This window comes from Heterocephalus glaber, unplaced genomic scaffold (assembly GCF_053883595.1).
Source record: "Heterocephalus glaber isolate CG9 unplaced genomic scaffold, H.glaber_assembly_v1.0 deba00001004, whole genome shotgun sequence".
Taxonomy (NCBI): domain Eukaryota; kingdom Metazoa; phylum Chordata; class Mammalia; order Rodentia; family Bathyergidae; genus Heterocephalus; species Heterocephalus glaber.
Window position 1 is genome coordinate 6,346,447 of NW_028258179.1, and position 20,280 is coordinate 6,366,726.

The 20,280-nt window shown below is 44.0% G+C and overlaps 2 protein-coding genes across 5 annotated transcripts in view; one reads left to right on the forward strand and one right to left on the reverse strand.

The window, feature by feature from the left end:
• Nucleotides 1-16,994, forward strand: part of LOC101726630 (UDP-glucuronosyltransferase 1A6-like) — a 58,928-nt gene extending 41,934 nt beyond the window's left edge. For 2 of the 4 annotated variants that reach the window (XM_087209468.1, XM_087209466.1), the window contains 4 exons: nt 14,424-14,555; nt 15,210-15,297; nt 15,553-15,772; nt 16,023-16,994. In XM_087209468.1, coding sequence (XP_087065594.1) covers nt 14,424-14,555; nt 15,210-15,297; nt 15,553-15,772; nt 16,023-16,320 — 738 coding nt within the window. In that variant the 3' untranslated portion in view covers nt 16,321-16,994. Of the gene's footprint in view, nt 1-5,940; nt 6,828-14,423; nt 14,556-15,209; nt 15,298-15,552; nt 15,773-16,022 lie in introns of those variants that run through there. The other 2 variants (XM_087209469.1, XM_087209467.1) reach the window with 2 other exon arrangements.
• On the reverse strand, nt 1,141-1,968 carry LOC147828579 (dnaJ homolog subfamily B member 3-like). Its single transcript, XM_087209470.1, has one exon. It carries the CDS (start codon nt 1,899-1,901, stop codon nt 1,578-1,580), a length of 324 nt encoding a protein of 107 aa, XP_087065596.1. The 5' UTR covers nt 1,902-1,968; the 3' UTR covers nt 1,141-1,577.
• Nucleotides 16,995-20,280: the final 3,286 nt, after the last annotated feature.

A 20,280-nucleotide genomic window follows, 5' to 3' on the forward strand; every position in this document is an offset into this window, starting at 1 on the left:
GTCCAGAGGTATTAAAGACCTCTGATGGATCTTGGTATGCCAAGCTCTTTGCCTATCACTGAACTCTTTGCTGAGCATATTTAGCCAATCATGTTGCTAAAAACACACCCATTTTGTCCGATCCTGAGAGATTTCCAGCACATATAACTGCTATGACACTGCACCTAATCCTATCACCTCAAAACTGCTGACATCCTCAATTTCTTCTGAAACAGACTCAATCCCAGCAAATTACCCAGTGAGTGTCTTCACTGGTGAGAGTTCTGTGGCTGGAGTGAACTCATTTTTCAGGAGCCCTGGTAGTCTGTCTCATTCTAACTTTTCTTGTTCAGTTAATATATAGGAAGCATATGCCCAGGTACCTCGGTGACTGTTGCTGTGATGTGGTTTTAAGAGACCATGTATTCCTATGTTACAACAGTGAATGTCATGTTCCTTTCAGGCTGTTTGCATGTCACTCCATACAGACTGGATTTTAAGGGTCCTGAAAGGTATTCAAAAGCATTCTCACATAGTCCTACCTTGTTGACAATGTGTTCAGGCCTTTTACCTCTGCAAAAAAATTAAGAACTTGTATTTGTTAACCAATTTCAGTTGCCTTTTCTTGTCATGCAATCTTCAGAAAAGGCAGTAAGGAATGGAACACTTTGTGATGGGTTATCCCAAAGAAATAACCTCCAAAAAGGCCATCATGTGGGCCCTAAATTGAGGCAACATGATTTCCTCAGATGTCTGCATAGTGTGTCATCCAATCAATATTTCAGATGACAGATGGCTTTTGTCAAGCTACTTTGATGTATATCCCCCATACGCTAATGGGGGAGATACATACAACTTTAAGGAGAGGCTTGTTTTTTTTTCATTTCCAGCATCCACCATAGTTGTAGAACCAAGTTGGGGCTGCAAACAGTCCATGTAACCTTGAGGCATTGACATAAATATCTTGCCTTCAGCCTTCAGAGTGAGCATCCTGCAGATAACCCTGCTTTCAGGCCAGTGAGATGGATTTCAGACTACTGGCCTCCAGAATTTGGAGAGAATAAATATGCACTAATTGTGGAAATTTGTTGTAACCTAGGAAGTGAATTCTATCCACTTTGCTAGGCTCATCTGCTTTTAAAGAGCCTAGTTATAACATTTTATTTAAACAATGGTTAACTCAATACCCCACCATCATTTACATATTTGGTGTCGAGGTGCAGCAACTGCTCTTTGCCATTTATCAGAAGGGACTTCAACTTTCCATCTTCTTCCACGTCTACCCTTCCTTGGCCCTTCTCAATGATTCTCTTGGTAGTGGCTTTTTTGCCATTAACTATTTCGGTGGAAGTTGACATGGACTTGAAGCTGCCTGTTCCACCGCTACCACAAGACATAGAAAAAGAAGAAAGGCTTCCATTTCCCAGGGAACCAAAGGAAGCAAATTCGGAATCAAAAGAAGAAAAACTACTCTTGAAAGCTGGAAATTCACTGAAGGTAGAGAAAAGGGATTCAGACCTTTTGCTTCCTTGGGAACTCCTCTGGCCTCCAAAAATATCCTCAAGTGGGTCTCCAAAGAAGTCAAATGAGAAAGGGTCCTAGTCCCCGAAGAACTCCTTGAAGACCTCCACCGCGTGGTGGAAGGTGAGGACAAACTCGAAAGTGTCAACAGAGGAGGCCTCGCCAGCGCTGGCACCGCCATCCACTCCTGCCTCACCATAGTGGTCATAGATGCCGCGTTTCTGGGCGTTGGACAGCACCTCATAGCCCTGGGACACTTGCTTAAATCTCCTTTCTGCTTCCTCCTTGTTCTCAGGAGTTTTGTCTGGGTGCCACTTGAGCGCCAGCTTGCGGTATGCCTTCTTGATGGCCTCCGACGAGGCCTGCCGAGGCACACCCGGCACCTCATAGTAGTCCACCATGTTGGGCGGCCGGCGAGGCGAGGGCTTTGGCCTCCAGCCCAAGGGGGCAGGACGAGTGCAAGGTCAGTTGTAGGTGCCCGATGGGGTCGCCCTTGTGACGTGGCAGCTTGTCATTGGTTGAAGTGGAGGTCCCCATCCCAGAATCCACTGCTCTACAGGCTTGCAGAAGCTCTGTGGCGTGACGTGGCCACACCCACTCTGCTCCGCCCATCCTATTGGCTCTGCCCATCCCACACTCCTGCCCTGCCTGTGTCTCTGAATAGGGTAGGAAGGGAGAAAGTTGGAGGCAGCAACGGGGAGACCATGACTCTTGCTACCTTAGGAAATGTTTTTCTTAAAGTCAGCTTCCCCTCAGCCTGGGGGAAGGCTAGGGTGTTAGGAATGGGTGTTGACTGACCCTGGGCTCCAGGCCAGTCATGTGTCAGAGGACTTCACTTCTCAAAAGTTTTGGCCTCAGAACCCATTTGCTTTTGTTTATATGGGTTATTGTATCATCTGTATCATAGGAGAAAATTAAGCAGAATTTTAAAAAACAAATATTCAGGGTGTCAATATCTTTCACATTTCTTTATTTTATGGCTTATCAGAAGAGAGTTGGAGTCCCGTGCGGGCTTCTGTGTTGAATCTATTGTGGTATCACAACCTGGCCTCCCCTGTCCCTTTGACAGAATGAGAAGGGAACAGTCAGGCAGGATCATTGTTAGGGAAATCCTTTTGACTTTGTAAAATTACCCTGAAAGAATTCTTTGGGATCCCCAGTGTTCCCTAGCTCATGTGAAAATCTCTGGCCTAGAAAATCAACATCATTAAAACTTGTAAGCCATATTCAAAGCACTCTGAGTAAACTGGGGATGTTGTGTCTATTTCCACTAAAACTGCTATGTCATGACTGTGATTTTCTTTTGGGTATTTCTTGATATCTGAGTTCCCTCCACTTTGTCCTTATTCTCTCTTGGACCTGTATTCCTTGCTTTGATCGACTGTGAGGCAACACCCTAATAAGAGCCCCTTTGTTCTAAAAGAGGAATAATTAATTAGTGAACTTTCTAATATTTCATCATGAAGACAGTAGGTCTAACTGAGTGCATTAAACTCACTGGAACAGACTGCCAGTTTCATATCACACAGAGAGGTTGAGCTTGATCGAACCCCTGGACTTGGCACTTGGCAAGGATGCAGTAAATAGTAGTAGGAAGCTTATCGGGAACAGAAGCAGTTCAGGAAAGTATAAAGGGAAATTTCGGGGGAAGGCAAGTGAATGGAGGGAAAAGGGAAGAGGATGAGATCAGGCAGAAGGGCTAGAGAGGAGGAATAAGCTGGGACAGGGGACTGGGGTCCATTCCAGGAAGTCCTGAGGGCAAGGCTGAAGAGCAAGTTTTCTTATGGGCCCTGGGAAGCTATTGACCAAGGTGCCAGAAGTGCCGGTGGGGTGGGGCAGGGCAGGGGCAGCTGACAGGTTGAATTAGAAGGCCAGCTGGAGGGGCTGAGGGAACAGGCCTGGGGCCTTGGAACAGAATCATGGCAGACTGGCCCAAGAGGCAGCGGTAGAATCATCCAGATTCTGCACTTGCTTGGCTGTGCCACCTGGAGCAGAAGAAAGGAAGTTGGTCCGTATAGAAGTGCTCGCTGTCTGTGCAAGTGAGACGGTAGTTCCAGAGTGGAAGCCCACCTGTGAGGAAGACCTGCATTTCTGTGTAGCCGGGTAGCAAAGCACTCAATGGTGGAAGGCAGAACAGAAGAAAATGCTGCAGAAATTTGAGGAAGACAGCCTTGTTTCCCTCTGGAATGTTCCACTCAAGGTCTAGGAAAATGGAGTGTGGATGTTGCTGCTTTGGTAGGGAGCCCTTTTCTGAGCTGATCAGAGGAGTTGAGCGTGTCCCAAGTGGTGGGACTATTAACTTCTAGTTGTCACTTAGCAAAGAACCTCCCTGTGGGTTCCAGGAACCTTTCTTTCACAGACACCCACTCCTCAGTAGCCTCCCAAGCAAGGCTGGGTTGCTCCCCTGTTCTCTTCTTCCTCCTCTGCCAGAGCACATCCCACCCTGCCCTATAACTGCCTGGTTTATTTCTGCCTGCTGGACCTTATAGCAGAGGCCATTTCTTACCTGATTTTCTGAGCCTGCTCGTAACACTGTGTCTCTAATGGAGTAGGGCTCACAGGTCCTTAAAGATTTGGTGAAAGAGAGAATTAGCAATGGAATTTAAGTGTCAGGTCTCCCAAGACCACAAGGTGGAAGCTTTGTTGGGTTATGTAGCAGTGGTTTGCATAGTAGTTTGAGGAAGGATGTGGATTGCTGGAGATTCAGATTAGAAAACAGTATTTTCCTGAGTAGGGGCAGAGTGGTGGCCCCAAACCAAGTAGGTATACAGCAGCCTCAAAACACTTCCAGGGGCTGGGGTTTAGCTCAGTGGCAGAGCACCTGCCTAGCGTGTGTGAGGCCCTGTGTTGATCCCCAACACCACACAATAAATAGATAGATCCAATAGATAAATAGCTCTGAGGCTTGGTGTGATGAAAGAAAAGTCACAAGATCATTATAGTGGCAACAGAGTTTGTGATATCTATCATGTGATCTGCAGATGAACTCTCATAACTTTGGGACTTTGGAAAACCTATCAAAAATTATTGCTTTTAAAGTTTAACTCGAATTGAAGATTTCACAATTGCAGAGGAGGGCTCAATAAAGAACAAAAGCACTGCTACATCTTTCTGCTAGGCCTGAGTAAGAGTGTTGAGGCTGGGCAGAAGCTTCGGGGCATGTGTGTGCACCCCTAAGGAAGCACATCCAAATCTAGAGGGCTGTTGATGAAGGATGCTGGCTTCGGGAAAAGGGAAACTGAGTACCAGAATAAGAAGTGCCTCCATGGGACACCAAAGCTTCAAAGTTAGCCCTTTCTCCATGACCCTTGCAGCCTAACTACAGGGATGAATGGCCAGTGATGTTGGGGTCCATGCTTTCATTCTGGGATGGAATAGAACAGCAGTGGGTCACCAAAGAAAGGCATGTCATGCTCAGCTCTGTCTTCACCCTGGTTGGCCTCTTCTTCAGCAGGGGCTGACCCTGCCTGATCTCCTAGGACAGCAGCTGTTGCTGTGTGTGTACCTTCTCCTTCACTGTGGCCTTTTTGTCTGCCTTTTCTGCATTTATGTTAATTGGACAATGACTTGGGGATCACAGCTTTCTTTCTGACTTATAATTCATTGTAAGTTTCAATGAAGGACTTGGGTACCACTCTCCATACTGGAATACAAATTCCAATTTGAATTGGAATTCCAATATAGAGACTGCAAGAGTTGTTAAGAACTAAGAGCTCTGGGCACAGATAACTAGGGCCCAGGTCTTAGCTCTGCCACTGAGGAAATACAGGACTCTGGAATATCTGTTTGCCCCTCTTGGTCTCAGTATCTTTGTAAAATGAGGAAAATACTGTGGTATCTGTCTCACAGGACAGTTCTAAGGGATTACATGAAGTGTGTTGTAGAATGCTTAGCTTGACAGTGCTTTGCACATCGTACAATCTCAGTAAATACAAATTCTCATTCTTGTATTTGTTGATCTGCATCCTTTGGTGGGCTCAATACATATTTGTGAGATAAATGAACTAAAACTCAGTGCCAGTGGTAAGGCAGTGCCCTGAGTGAGTGATGCAGGAGAATGCTTTGACCTCCACAGTCCAAAGGGGAGCTGCACTGGCAGACTCTTTTGTTTCCAAAAGGCTAAGAAATATTGTCTTATTTCTGGAAAAGAAGTCTACTTTGTCACCTTGTGGTCATTTTTCCTCTCTCATAATATTTTCTTGATCTCTGAAAATATCTAATGGATCCAAAGGGCTAGAGATATTTTGCTTTCTGTTCTTACTCAAGAATGTGGTTTGAGGATGGAATTCCACCCAACTCATCTGTTGTGGCCTATCAAGAAAACCAGTCAATCATTTCCAAAATTTCCTGCTGTCCTTGCGGACGGGTGGCTTCAATCATATGACACGATCAAACATTAACTTAGTGTGTACTAACTTCTGGCTATATGAGAGTAGGAGAAGGGGAGCAAAGCCAAGGGCACCATGGCCATGGCATCCCTGCGCCCACTTCTGCTTGTCCTGGGCCTCCTGCTGTGTGTGCTCGGGCCCTCAGTGTCCCATGCTGGGAAGCTGTTGGTGGTCCCAGCAGACGGCAGTCACTGGCTGAGCATGCTCGGAGTCATCCCGCAGCTGCAGCAGAATGGACATGAAATTGTGGTCATGGCCCCTGAGGCCCTGTTGTACATAAAAGAAGGTTCATCTTACACATTGAAGACGTACCCTGTGCCATTCCAGAGTGAGGATGTGGAGGCCAGTTTTGTTGAACTTGGCCATGATACTTTTGGGAACTATCCTTTCCTGCAGCGTATGATTAAAATATACAAGAAAGTCAAAAGGGACTCTGCTATGATCTTCTCTGGCTGTTCCCACCTCATGCACAACAAGGAGCTGATGGCCTCCCTGGTGGAAAGCAGCTTCGATGTTGTGTTGACCGACCCTTTCTTCCCTTGTGGTGCCATTGTGGCTCAGTACCTGGCTCTGCCTGCTGTTTTCTTCCTGAATGCATTGCCATGTGGCCTGCACTTTGAAGCCACCCAATGTCCCAACCCACTGTCTTATGTGCCTAGGTCTATGTCCTTGAACCCAGATCGCATGAGCTTCCCACAGCGGGTGAAGAATGTGCTCATTGCCTTGACAGAGAAAGTCATGTGCAATATGGTTTATTCCCCCTATTCGCTCCTTGCTTCAGAAGTCCTTCAGAGAGACGTGACTATCCAGGATCTTCTGGCTTCTGCATCTATCTGGCTGCTCAGAACTGACTTTGTGAATGAGTATCCCAGGCCCACCATGCCCAATATGGCTTTTATTGGTGGGATCAACTGCCTTGCCAAAAACCTGCTCTCCCAGGTGTGTATCAGAGTGGATTTTTTGCATGCCTGTACTCTTGGGAGTTCTTTAGATGAAGGAGCTTTCTGAAGGTATGTGCAAAGTGAACATACTGAGATAGTTTTAAAGACTTCTTTTGTTAATTTCTATTTCCAAGTCTCCTAGGTTTGAGGTTTTTATTTTATTTGTTTTCATTCAGTAATCCTGCATTGGTGGAGAAAATTCTGGGCTGAAAATAGTTCTTCATATTCCTATAATTGCATACAGGTGTGTATATAATTTTTATTGCTTGTTTTACAAAATAGGGCAGCAATGTAAGCCCTTTACTCACTTGTTAATATGCGGTGGCTATTGCTCTGGTTCTGAATAGTATTTCTGGTTTTTAACTGACCAACCGTATTTCATGGTATTTAGGTCCTACAGTTTATTCTGCTGGCTGTCTAATCTAGTTTTCTATGAAGAACATTGGAATTTGTATTCCAGGACTTTCTGTTGTTGTGACAAAAACATTCTCAGCAAAGATCAAATGTTTTGCATGTTTCTTCATATTTGTTCTGTTTGTAACGTATTCTTATTAGGTCTGTTTTACCACTATGATTGTGCTACTTTTTCCAGTGCTAGCCAAATGCTCACTACGTAGCTATCTTCCCCAAAATTGCTTTTCATTAAAGTGTGTTTTTGAGACAGTGTCTCTCTACCTTGCTAAGTTTCCCAGGGTGAGCTCAAACTCGCAAGCCTGCTGCCTCAGATCTTGAAAGTGCTGGGATTGCAGGTGTGTGCCACCACGCCTGGCTGCTTTTCATACATTAAAAAAAACCTAACATGTAGTCATTTTCTCATAAAGGAACTTTAGATTCTTTTGTTCTAAGTTCCATGCCAAATATCAAGGGTATTGAATTCACTAGACTTTCTGAGAACAGTTGAACGACTCCAGCACTAGCAAAGATTCTTGTCTGGGTGCTGATTTGAATGGAAATTGATGTTTATTTTATCATTTTGCATTATGTTTGCCACTGTTTGGGACAAATAGTCTCTATTGAAATTATTTACTTCTTTACTTTAGGATCTTTGTGAGAGAGGCCGCTCACTTTTATCAACTGATTTTGCGGTGTTCAATGATGTAATCATATCCCCCCTCCCCACAAATTTGTCCGTGACTTGCACAGAGTACATATTGGTGCTGGCTTGCTGGTGTCAGCAGGCTGAGATGTGAACATATCTGTGTAAATTGTACCTGATAGTAGCCTTCTTTGCCTTGTTCAGTGTTTCAATCAGAAATTCCACTTTTCAAGCATTGATCTCTCTACCTCATATTATTTTGTTTACATTTCCCTGGTACCTCCTTAGTACACTTTGTCTTTGAGCTTTGCATTTTTTTTTAACAACATGGAGTTGATATGTTTAATCTGGTCAGATATATTGCTATAATTGGTTCATTTTGCAAGATGGAATTTACCAATGGGTAGATTTGATGGTAATGCTTCCAATTTATGTTATGTTTTGTTTACTTTGCCATTTTCCCTTTGTGTGCCTTTTGCAGTTTGGGAAGTTACTGTTTATTTTCTCTTTGCCCCTTTGTTAGTTAAAAAGTGCTTCTCTGTACTTCCAGTCCTCTAGTGCCAATTGTCCCATATCCAACCCTCTTGGTAAAAGTCCTGAACTTCAAGAATAAAGATAAGGAAAAAAGGAATAGACTCTGCATCAAAATTTTTAAAAACAGAAAGGGTTGAGAATGTATCTTAGTGGGAGGGTACATTCATGAACCCCTGATTTAGTCCACAGTGCTACAAAAAACATTTGCCAGGTACCTCTGTCTCAAGCACTTGGGAGTCTGAGGCAGGATGACGACCAGTTCAAGGCCAGCCTGGGCAACTTAGCAAGACCTTTCAGTCTCAAAACAAAATAAAAAGGGTGAAGGATGCAGCCTAGTGGCAGAGCACCCCTGGGTTTGATCCCTGACACCACACGTGTGAGCGCACACACACACACACACAGACACACACAGACACAGACACAGACACACACACACACACACACACAGACACAGACACAGACACAGACACAGACACAGACACACACATGAGAATAAAGATAAAAATCTTCATTCCATTCAGGGAGTCCCCAGAGAAAGCATGACCTGGCTTTGACATGTGTTTGGTGGATCTAGAAGTGACAAGAATAGCACTGTGAGAAAGGATTGAACCCCATGCGATTCCTGTGTCATTTGTCGCTTCTTTGTCATGGTAAGAGACTGTGTTTGTGTACAGCAGCGATTCAGAGATTGCAGGTAGCGACTTATGTTTTGTCAGAGAACAATTGCTCCATGGAAGACAGGGCAGCAGAGAGTGAGAGAAGAAAGACAAGGGCACCTTTGTGGACAGGGAAGCTGGAGGGATGTGTGGTTGACTCAGGACACAAAATAGCACAGCGGCAGTTTCTAACATGGACTGGGTTCTAGAAACAAAAGGTGCTTGAGAAGGAAAAATCAACAAAAAGCCTACAACTGCGAAAATGAAACTCTCAGTCTAACTTAGGCTCTGATCTAAAGGTCTGTGTTAGACAGGGAGGCCTCAGCAGAGTGGGGAAGTCTTTTCTCAGGTCTTAAAGGATGAAGAGGCATCTCATTTGTTTTTTTCTTTTGGGAAAGGAACAGGCGGTGGGGAAACCAAAGGTTATACACAGTTAACATGGTGACTCACTCTGGCTCTCCCATGGCCCGTGAAGTCACCCAAAGAGTTGGGAAGTTTATCAAGTAAGGGATGGAGCACACCTCTATTGGGGCCCATAACAGGTGGCAGACATGGCAATTAGACAAAAGAAACAAATAAAAGGAATAAAGATAGGAAATGAAGAAGTCAAATTGTCATTATTTGCAGATGACATGATACTCTATAGAGAAGACCCCAAGAACTCCATCAAAAGTCTTCTAGACTTCATAACCAAATTCAGTCAAGTAGCTGGTTACAAGGTCAACACACAAAAATCAATAGCTTTCCTCTACATGAACAACAGACTCACTGAGACAGAAATAGGGCAAACAATTCCTTTCACAATAGCAACCAAAAAACTGAAATACCTAGGAATCAACCTAATGAAAGAAATCAAAGAACTCTTCTCTGGAAACTATGGCACTCTGAAAAGAGAGATTGAAGATGATATCAGAAAATGGACAGACATCCCCTGCTCCTGGGTAGGAAGGATTAATATAGTGAAAATGGCCATACTTCCAAAACTGCTATATAGATTTAATGCAATTCCAATGGAGATCCCAGCAGCATACTTCATAGACCTTGAGAAAACAATCCAAAAATTCATTTGGAACAAGAAGAGACCCAGAATAACAAAAGCAATTCTAGGTAACAGAGACATGGCAGGGGGTATCACAATCCCCAATCTGCAACTATACTACAAAGCTACTGTGATAAAAACAGCATGGTACTGGCAAATAAAACAGACCTGAGGACCAGTGGAACAGATTAGAAGATGCAGAAACAATGCCAGACACACTCAGCCATCTCATCTTCGATAAAGGAGCCAAACATCCTCACTGGAGGAAAGATAGCCTCTTTAATGAATGGTGCTGGAAAAATTGGGCTTCAACTTGCCAAAGATTAAAACTAGACCTGTATCTCTCACCATGCACTAAGCTAAAATCAAAATGGATTAAAGATCTAAATATTAAAATAGAAACTCTGAACCAGTTGGAACAGAGGTTAGGTAGAACTCTTGAAGACATCGGAGTAGGAAAAGAATTTATGAACAAAACCTCAGTTGCCCATGAATTAGCACAAACAATCAACAAGTGGGATCTCTTTTTATTAAAAGGCTTCTGCACAGCAAGAGAAACCACCAGCAGTGTGAAGAGACAACCCACAATGTGGGAAAAAATCTTCACCTGCTCTTCCTCAGACAAAGGTCTACTATCTTGAATCTATAAAGAATTTAAAAAATCAGACCTCCCAAATTTAAAGATCCAATCTGAAAATGGGCATCTGAAATGAACAGACATTTCTCAGACAAAGAAGTAGAAATAGCAAATAAATACATGAAAAAATGTTCAACATCACTGGTCATTCAAGAGATGCAAATGAAAACAACACTGAGATTCCACCTCACTCCAGAAAGAATGGCTGCTATCATGAAATCAACCAATAAGAAATGCTGGTGGGGCTGTGAGGAAAGAGGAACCCTGCTCCACTGCTGGTGGGAGTGTAGACTGGTGCAAGCACTGTGGAAATCAGTATGGAGATACCTCAAAGAACTAGGACTGGAAGCCCCATTTGACCCCGCTATTCCACTGTTGGAGATCTTCCCCAAAGAATTAAAAGAATCATACCACAGTGATATATGTGCACCCATGTTCATAGCAGCACAGTTTGTAATAGCTAAAACTTGGAAACAGCCCAAATGCCCATCAACTGGAGACTGGATCAAGAAAATGTGGTTTTTTTATAAAGTGGAGTACTACTCAGCCATCAAAAATGAGAAATTAGAGACATTTATAGCTAAGTGGATGCACATTGAGGCGATACTCTTAAGCGAAATAAATAGGACACACATGTGTAAATACCAAATAGTTTCTCTAGTGTGAGAAACTGAAAGTGTAAATAAGGACTAAATGTATAATAGGTCATGTAAAATAGGAAGGAAAGGGGCAAAGGGGAAGGAAGTGGGAGGGCTAGAGGAAGGGATAGAAGGGAATGTGACTAATATGAGAAAATGGAAAAATAGGAACAAAATCTTTGTAAATAGGGAGGACTGGAGGGGTTGAAGGGAGGGCTGGGCAAGGGTGAAAAATAAGAACCAAGAGAGACTATGTAAAGGTGCAAATTTCCACTGATGAATGTCATTATATTGTATACCTAAAATGTACCAATGATTAGAATGAATAATCGATAATGCAAAATAGGAAGAAAAGGTCCAAAGGGGTAGGGGTAATGGGAGGGGCAGGGGAAAGGAAAGAAGGGAAAGGAAAAATGATGAGAAATGGAAAAAATGGAAATAAAGTCTTTGTAAACAGGGAAGGGTGGAGGGCGTGAAGGGAGGGCTAGGAATGGGGAAAAAATAAGAACCAAGATGCATCATGTAAAGGTACAATTCCCAATGAGAAATGTAATTGTGTTGTATTCCTACAATGTACCAATAAAAGAATTTAATTAAAAAAAAAACAGGTGGCAGAGATAACACAATCTCTGCAGCTTGCTCTGCCTTCACGTAGATAAACTTACCTGCTATTTAAACTTTAGTTCAGTCCTGCTGTTTGACTTTGGGTGCTGATGGACCTGTGGTTTGATATGCGTTAATCACATCCTAGTAGCTGAGTGGGCATGGGAGGTGCGAAGGAGTGTAAGCTGACTCTCCCTTCTTGAGGGATGCGGCCTGGAGGAGGGAAGGTGTGGGGCAGTGCAGGGCAGCCTCTGCCCTCACTTGGCAGTAAGCTTGGCTCCAGCTGGCAGGGAAGGGGGCAGAGGGAGGGGAGTGGTGTGGCCCTGGGGAGGGAGGGAGGACTTCAGAACAGCCACCAGCAGGATGTCCTTGCCACAGACTTCAAGTGTAGTGTGGCGGTGGTGGAAGGGACAAGCCTGGCCTCTCTGACCTTGCAGATGAGCATGGACTAGCCAGTGGTGGCTCACCTTTTACAGCTTTTTCTTTCTTTAATTCATTCATTTTATTGGTACATTTTATGTATGCAATATGATGACATTCATCATTGGGAACCTGTACTTTTACATGATGTATCTTGGTTCTTATTTTGTTCCCCTTCCCCTGCTCTCCCTTCAACCCCTCCACTGCTCCCTATTTACAAAGACTTTGTTTCCATTTCTTCCTTTTCTCCTATTTTTTCCTGTCCCTTTTTTCCTTTCTCCTAGCCCTTCCACTTCCCCTTCCCCTTTAGACCTTTTCTTCCTGTTTCACATTATCTATTATACATTTTGATCCTTATTTACACTTTTAGGTTCTCACAGCAGAGAAACTATTTGGTATTTACACATGTGTGTCTTATTTATTTAACTTAAGAGTATGTCCTCAATATGCATCCATTTAGCTCTAAATGACTCTATTTTCTCATTCTATATGGCTGAGTAGTACTCCTTTTATTAAAAAAAAACCCTCACATCTTCTTAATCCATTCCCCTTTTAATCTTTCAATGATACAAACAGCCCACTGGGGCACAAGTTCTATAGGTTCACCACCACTGGACTAGGCCAAGACACAGCTGCTATGGGCCTAGAGCCTGTGGCCTGGTTGGAAGGAGAGTGAGTATGCTTTGGGGAAGGGTTCAGGGTTGATCTTGGCAATTCCAGCACCTTGAGGTTAGAGCTCAGCAGAAGTCATTGTTCAAGTAATTGTGTATGCTGAGCCTTGTTGGATTTGTCCTGTCTCACAGGTAAGGTGCTCAAGGTCCTAGTTTGCCCAGGATTTTAACACTGAAGGTATCATGTGCCAGGGACCCTCAGCTGTGGGCAAAACTCTGCTCTGCCTGCACATTCTTTTGAAGCATACAAAATCATGTGTGAGCTTTTTGAGGGTTAATTAGGTCATTACCAGCATATCATTCAGTCAGGGTTTACTAGGGAAACATATAACACAAGACCTACCAATATATAAGAATTTACAAGATTGGCTCACAATGGCTGCCCACAGAGTCAGATGTGGAATAGTGCAGGGGGTCTGTCTGAACTCTGGAGACTGAAGTATTCAGTCAGAGGTCTGGAGCTCACTGCAGTGTCCTGAGTGAGTCCTGTGTATCAGGAGGCCGATGGGCCTTCGATGGAGGCCAAAGGGTCTACAGAGGAAGCTGAGCGGTCTGCCCTGGAAGCAGGAGATGATGTCCAAGGTGAAGGGGAAGATTGGAGCTCCTTGGAAGAAACAGAAACAGATCCACCCCTCTTTATTTCCCATTGTACCACCCAGGTGACAAGACACCCTAGGGTGTGTTCTCCACAGTCTTGGGTGTGGAATTGCTGAGCCAGTTTAGTTGAGATTCCCTTAATCAAACTGATGCAATCCATCAACCATCACAACCAGTCTGTAGACTGGTAGGACAGAACTGATGCACAGAGTGGAACTTCCAGGGAGTGTGACTGCACATGCATGTGCACCCATGTGCATGGGCATATATGGATGTGTATACATGTACATGTGTGTCTCTGCTTTTATTTTGGAAAATTAACATGTTACCTGGATTTTCTATTTCAAGAAAACTCCACAGGTGAACAAGAAGTCTTCCTCCTTTGCAAAGGGCGAAGGGGGGGATGTGTGTATTGCATTTAATGCATGTAAATTTAGTATATTGCTCTCAAGCTTACTGCTAACAGGCTGACTTAAACTTTATAGAAAGAATTGATGGCTAGTGGTGCATTACATCCTACCATAGAAACTCACACATTAATAATTGTTTCCTTGGCCCAGGGATTTAGCTCAGTGGCTCCACCACCTGCCTCGCAAACGCAAGGACCCGAGTTTGATCCCAGTACCAAAAAAAAATTGTTTCCTTTATTTCATACATACTGAATCATGTTCTTCGGAGGAAGATATCAAATTCAGAGCTTAGAGTATCTAGTCACCAAAGAATATGAGAAATGATTAACTGAAAATTTCTTTTTTGGCTCTAGGAATTTGAAGGTTATGTTAATGCTTCTGGAGAACATGGAATTGTGGTTTTCTCTTTGGGATCCATGATTTCAGACATTCCGGAAAAGAAAGCTATGGCCATTGCTGAGGGTTTGGGCAAAGTTCCTCAAACGGTGAGAGAACTCTGTATGACTCGTTCATATCTGTCTTCTTAGGAATTACAACCCCAGACTTTCTGCATCCAAATTAATTGCCTTAGTTGGAACTTTGCATTTGATGTCCCGTGCCACTTCCCAACTACTAATCCAAAGTTCTTCCCTTTATTATTTTTTTTACTTTAACTCTCAGCTACTCATCAGCCAAGGTCGACTTCACTCTGAAGTCTCATTTTCTCTGAGAGATCCTAAAATGTTAGGGAGAATATAGTTAAAAATAAATAAATACAATATTGTTTCTTCCTGTATTTAATGTCTCCAAAAAAGCTGTTCGATAGGACACTGAATGTGCTGTGCATGTTTCTGCTTATATATCTCTGCATTGAGTTGATTTATTAATTAAACTTTCCCTGGCAGTGTAGAAAAGTGAAAAAATTCTAAATGCACAGCTTGATGGCTTTTTGTATTGACATAGCAAGCACACCCTGATCGCTAAGCCTCTGGGACAAGATGCAGGATACCGCCAGCCCCAAAGTCCTTCTTAATGCTAAACCACCTGCTCTGGCAGAGTTACGTCCACTCTGTTCATTGGGAGGACTCATTCCAGAGGCTTAGATTTTAAAACATCATACCACGTTTTTTGTTAAATTGTGTTCTTTTTGTCCCTGCAAGGTCCTGTGGCGCTACACTGGAACTCCACCATCAAATCTTGCAAAGAATACGATCCTTGTGAAGTGGTTACCCCAGAATGATCTGCTTGGTATGTTGGGAGAATTTGATGTGTAGGTCAAACCAGGTTAAATAAAGAAATGGCTTAGGCAGAGCTAATCTAAAGGATACTTTAGCTTGACAATGCCATGGCCAGCAGGACTCACCTTACCTTTTATCTGAGGGCTATGGCTCTCTCTGCACGCTTCTGCCCAAGGGCCTTGTGGAGATAATGCTGAGCATTCCCGTGTTTGGCTAGAAGATTGGGCCACTTGACTGCCGCATCTCTCCCTGTTGTGCTTCTCAGGTCACCCAAAGACCCGGGCGTTTATCACACATTCTGGCTCCCACGGTATCTATGAAGGAATATGCAATGGTGTCCCCATGGTCATGATGCCCTTGTTTGGGGATCAGATGGACAATGCAAAGCGCATGGAGACACGGGGAGCTGGTGTGACCTTGAATGTCCTTGAAATGACTTCTGATGATTTAGCAAATGCTCTAAAAAAGGTCATCTATGACAAAAGGTAAGAGAAAAACTAAAGAAGAATACTACCTGTATTTTCCCCATCCCCTTCCTCCCTTCCTTCTCCTCTCCCTCCGCTGCTCCTCCTTCATAAAGAACATTTCAGTGTGTGTGTTTTCTTAGTATTATAGAAACACATTACCCTACCAAGTTAGAAAAGTTGATCACCACCCTAGCTGGAAGGAGGCATAAGGGGTGGATTGTGCATTGTGTGGGGTCCCAGGCATTCACATAACTGTCTTGGTGCTTAGCTACAAGGAGAACATCCTGCGCCTCTCCACCCTGCACAAGGACCGACCCATAGAGCCACTGGACCTGGCTGTGTTCTGGGTGGAATTCGTGATGAGGCACAAGGGGGCGCCACACCTGCGCCCTGCAGCTCATGACCTCACCTGGTACCAGTACCACTCCTTGGACGTGATCGGCTTCCTCCTGGCCATTACGCTGTCTGTGTCCTTCATCACCCTCAAGTGTTGTGCCTATGGCTTCCGGAAATGCTTTGGGAAAAAGGGGCGAGTGAAGAAAACCCCAAAATCCAAGACACATTGAGAAGTGGGTTGGGAGAAAGGAGAAAATCTAATCCATTCTCTAATCAAATGCACACTTGAAAACAGAGTCAATGTGAAATTCTCTTTACTCTCATTAAAGAAATCCCTTAGGAAATCTTAGACAACCTTGAAATATTTTTTAATAAAAATAATTGAATCACTGGTTACCTCTATAGTCAAAGGTATTTGAATATGTATTCTACCTCCCCAGGATCTTGAGTCTGTGCTGTCCTTGTTGTTTGTCAAATGACTTACAGAGGGCAATATTTTTCTTACTCAGAAAAGTTACCTGTTTGGGAGTACAGGATTCAGAGGTGGGCCCAGGGTGGTTTAAGGTCACGATTTCTGTAGCCTCCTGTTGTTAGTGCCTCAGCAGTGATGGTTGGTCCCTCTTACTGTCATGCTTCATAGGTGTCACTCTGTGTGTTTAGAGAAGGAAACCTTTTGTACCTTTAGGGTATCAACAAATGGCTTGGAATCCTTGAAAACAACATCATTTCCAACTTTGGGGGGAAAATTGATGGGTGATGGTAATAACTGATTGTGTCAACTGGATTGGAATTTGATAAGAACCGAAGTATCAGGCTGGGGGAGTATTTTTTTTAATGTTTCCCATAAGTACAATTTTATTAATACATGCAAATAAATTATATTTTGGAGGTGTTTTCCTCATCATGGGTATTGCATTTATTTACATATTATTACACTGCATATTCTAATTATGAAAGTAATATGTGATGATTACAGGAAATGCGAGAAGTCTAGAGGTTCGCACATATGTGCACATACATTGAACGCATGCGCATGCACACTTGCGCACACATGCACACACACACACACACACACACACACACACACACGAAAACTCACCAGTAGTTACATCGCCCCGAAACAACCACTGTCGCTAGTATGATTTCGATCTTGGGTGTCACTCAAAAGCCCATGTGCTGAAGGCTTGGTCCCCAGCCCAGGGGACCAGTGGGAGGCAGTGGAGCCCTTAGGTGATGGGGCCTACTGGGAAGAAGTTATGCCACCAGGCTTGGCCCTGAGGGGACACTGGGACTCTGGCTCCTTCCTGTCTCTCTCTGCTTCCCAGACAACAAGTGGTTAGCAGCCTCTACTGCCCCCTACTCCTGCAGTGTGCTGCCTTGACACCAGCCAAAAATAAGAGGGCCAAGTGATCATGGCTGAAACCTTTGATTTCTAACAGGTATTTGCTATGCTTAGGGAAATCTTGTGAACACAGCTACTATTTTTGAAAGTACATATACTTATAAAATACTGTAGACTTCATGTATGTGTGTGTGGGGGGCGTTGCGCATCTGTAATTTCAGCTCTCAGAAAGGCTGAGGCTTGAGGATTGCAAGTTTGAGTCCAGCCTGGAAACTTAGTGTTTTAATGAGACTGTCCCAAAATAAGAGATAAAAAAGGGCTGGAGAGGTAGCTCAGTGTGAAGACCTTGGGTTCAATCCTCAGTAACACACACATACACACAAACACACACATACACAAATTGCATTACTACAGCAAAATGCTTTAGGCAAGTAACTTGTAAAGAGAAAAAGTTTATTTAGCTCACAGGCTTAGAGGCTCAAAGGCATGGTGCCTGCACTTGCTCAGTTCTGGTAAAGTGGCAACAGGTGGCTCCTCATGGTAGGAGCCTATGTAAGAGCAAACAAGGGATCATATCTTGACTTGTGTGTCTGGGGCACGGGGGGTCCTGATTTCCAATTTAAAGCATTTGTCTTCTTTCTATTGACATTCATCTCCATAGCAACCACACCCTCCTTGGCCACACCCTTGCATTTTTTTACTTTCTTCTTGACCACGTTTCGAATGTTGTATCTTTGTGTTCTGCTCCCTTTTGTTCCTGATTCCCACTGTAAATGTGGCTAAAAGCAGACAGTGACATCCATTCCATAGTCTGAAGGATTTGCTATTTTGAGATTTTTCTCCAGTAAGGTCAGCCATGCCCAGAGTCTCCGGGAATGGGCACAATGGAGCCAAATTCTTGGCCATGGTGTAGCAAAAGCAGTCTTTTCTCCAGGTCACCAGTGAGATCCTCATTTCCACCTGAAACATCCATGTAGCCTTCCTGTCCTCATTTCTACGAGTGTTCTGGCCATCTGAGCCCCCATTAGAGTCATCTATAGTGCTCTGTAGACAGTACTTTCAGTTTCCCCTCCCAGCTCCTCCAAACCCATCCCACCTTTTCCCATTAACCAGTTCTAAAGGTTCCCCACATCTTTATATATAATCATAGCTAGCCAGCTTCACATCACTACACTGGAATGCCTGAGGCAAGTAACTCGAAGACGGAAAAGGTTTATTTAGCTCTTGCATTTAAACTCACAGGATCCTACAAATACAGTGTTTACTTTTTTCCCAGAAAAGCAGACATGGAAGCTCAATAGAATGATGCCACCTAAAAGAGGTCAGCTTTGTGAATGGGTTGCATGTGAGTCCAACATTGCTGTCATAATCAGAGAAAAGTAAAAGCATTTTCACTTTGGGAAACCAGTAAGAGCCCACTTTCTCGTTAATCTTATTGTCCCAGTGGTTTCTCTAAGTGATATGGTCAAGGACATTGAACTTTTTGCCATGGCTTATACTATATTCTCACTCTGCCTACAATGTATAAAAATAGCCCCTTTCTCCACCCATCAGATGACCATGTTCTTCCTCATGGGATTTTGCTGCTCTTCCCTTCAAGAGGAGGCATCAATTTCCTCACCCTTTGAGTCCTGGTTGGCCCATGACTTGCCTTGGCCAATAATAGCAGAAGCAAGCAATGGATCCTGGTTCTGAGTTGAGGCCCTAGGAAGCCCTCAGGTATCAATACCCCGTCCTGGAATCCTGCTGCCTGGAGCCTCGGTCACCTTGTCACTTCAGCTAACAGTTTGCCAGCAGCTAGCCCTCAGCTGGTTGACCATAGGCACATGAGTAACTCCTGTGGTGGTTGGCTGGTTATGATCCAAGTCAGCAGAACCACACACAGCTAATCCATGCACTAGTGAACAGTAATCACTGCTTGTTTTCAGTCTTGAAGTCCAGGGGTGGTTTGTTACACAGCAATTGCTAACTGACACATTCACTTCTAGCTCTAAATCCATGATATTTCATGTGATGAATCTAAAGACCCACAGAGGACACAGATGTGACCAAGCCACACTGTATGCCCCACAAACATGGAGAGCCATGCCTAGCTGCGCACAATAGGCATGCAATGGGTGTATGTAGAATTCCTCTGAACTATAACCATGCAACTTGAGCAAGCCCTGCAAGAGACAAGAAGGCCCAGTGGGGAGTGGGATGCAACAGTGCAGAGAGTCTGTGAAAGAAGAGGTAATTGTCTTCCTGTGTCTATGCTGTGTTTATCAATGGGGTCTCCAAAGGGGTCTCCAGAACTAGAAATGATACAGGACTTTAGTGTGAAAGGTTTTTGCTTCGTCTGATGGACAGGAAGTTTATTTCCTAAGTACCCAAATTCCATGAATGGGCTGCTACTGAAGGGAACAAATTTCCTAGTGTTTGAAGTGACCACACAGAGGCTGAAGAACTCCAGCTTTGCAGGACAGGCAGATTTTAAGTGGAAGTTCTACCACAGGAGCTGTGGACAGACATGGCTCTGAAGCCCATTCTGCTGGCCCATAACGCTCAGAAAGGTTTTCCAAGGGCTCATATTTCATTCTGCAAACTCCTGATCTGGATTCTGTCTTGGCTGCAGATGATAGGGAAATACTTTGGGTCCTACTTTTGTTCGGGGAAGCAAGGCTCCTGCTCTCTTTGTGGTTCTTTATCTTCTCAGTGTTCTCCACACCACACATATGCAATCCTTGGCAAGGACAGTCCTTTCTCTCCAGCCTCTCTGCCATTCCCTTCTCCCCTCTCTCTTTCTCTCTGTCCTGACCACACCTCCCCATCCTGTGCTCCATCCCCCTGGGACTTAGTAGGGAATTCC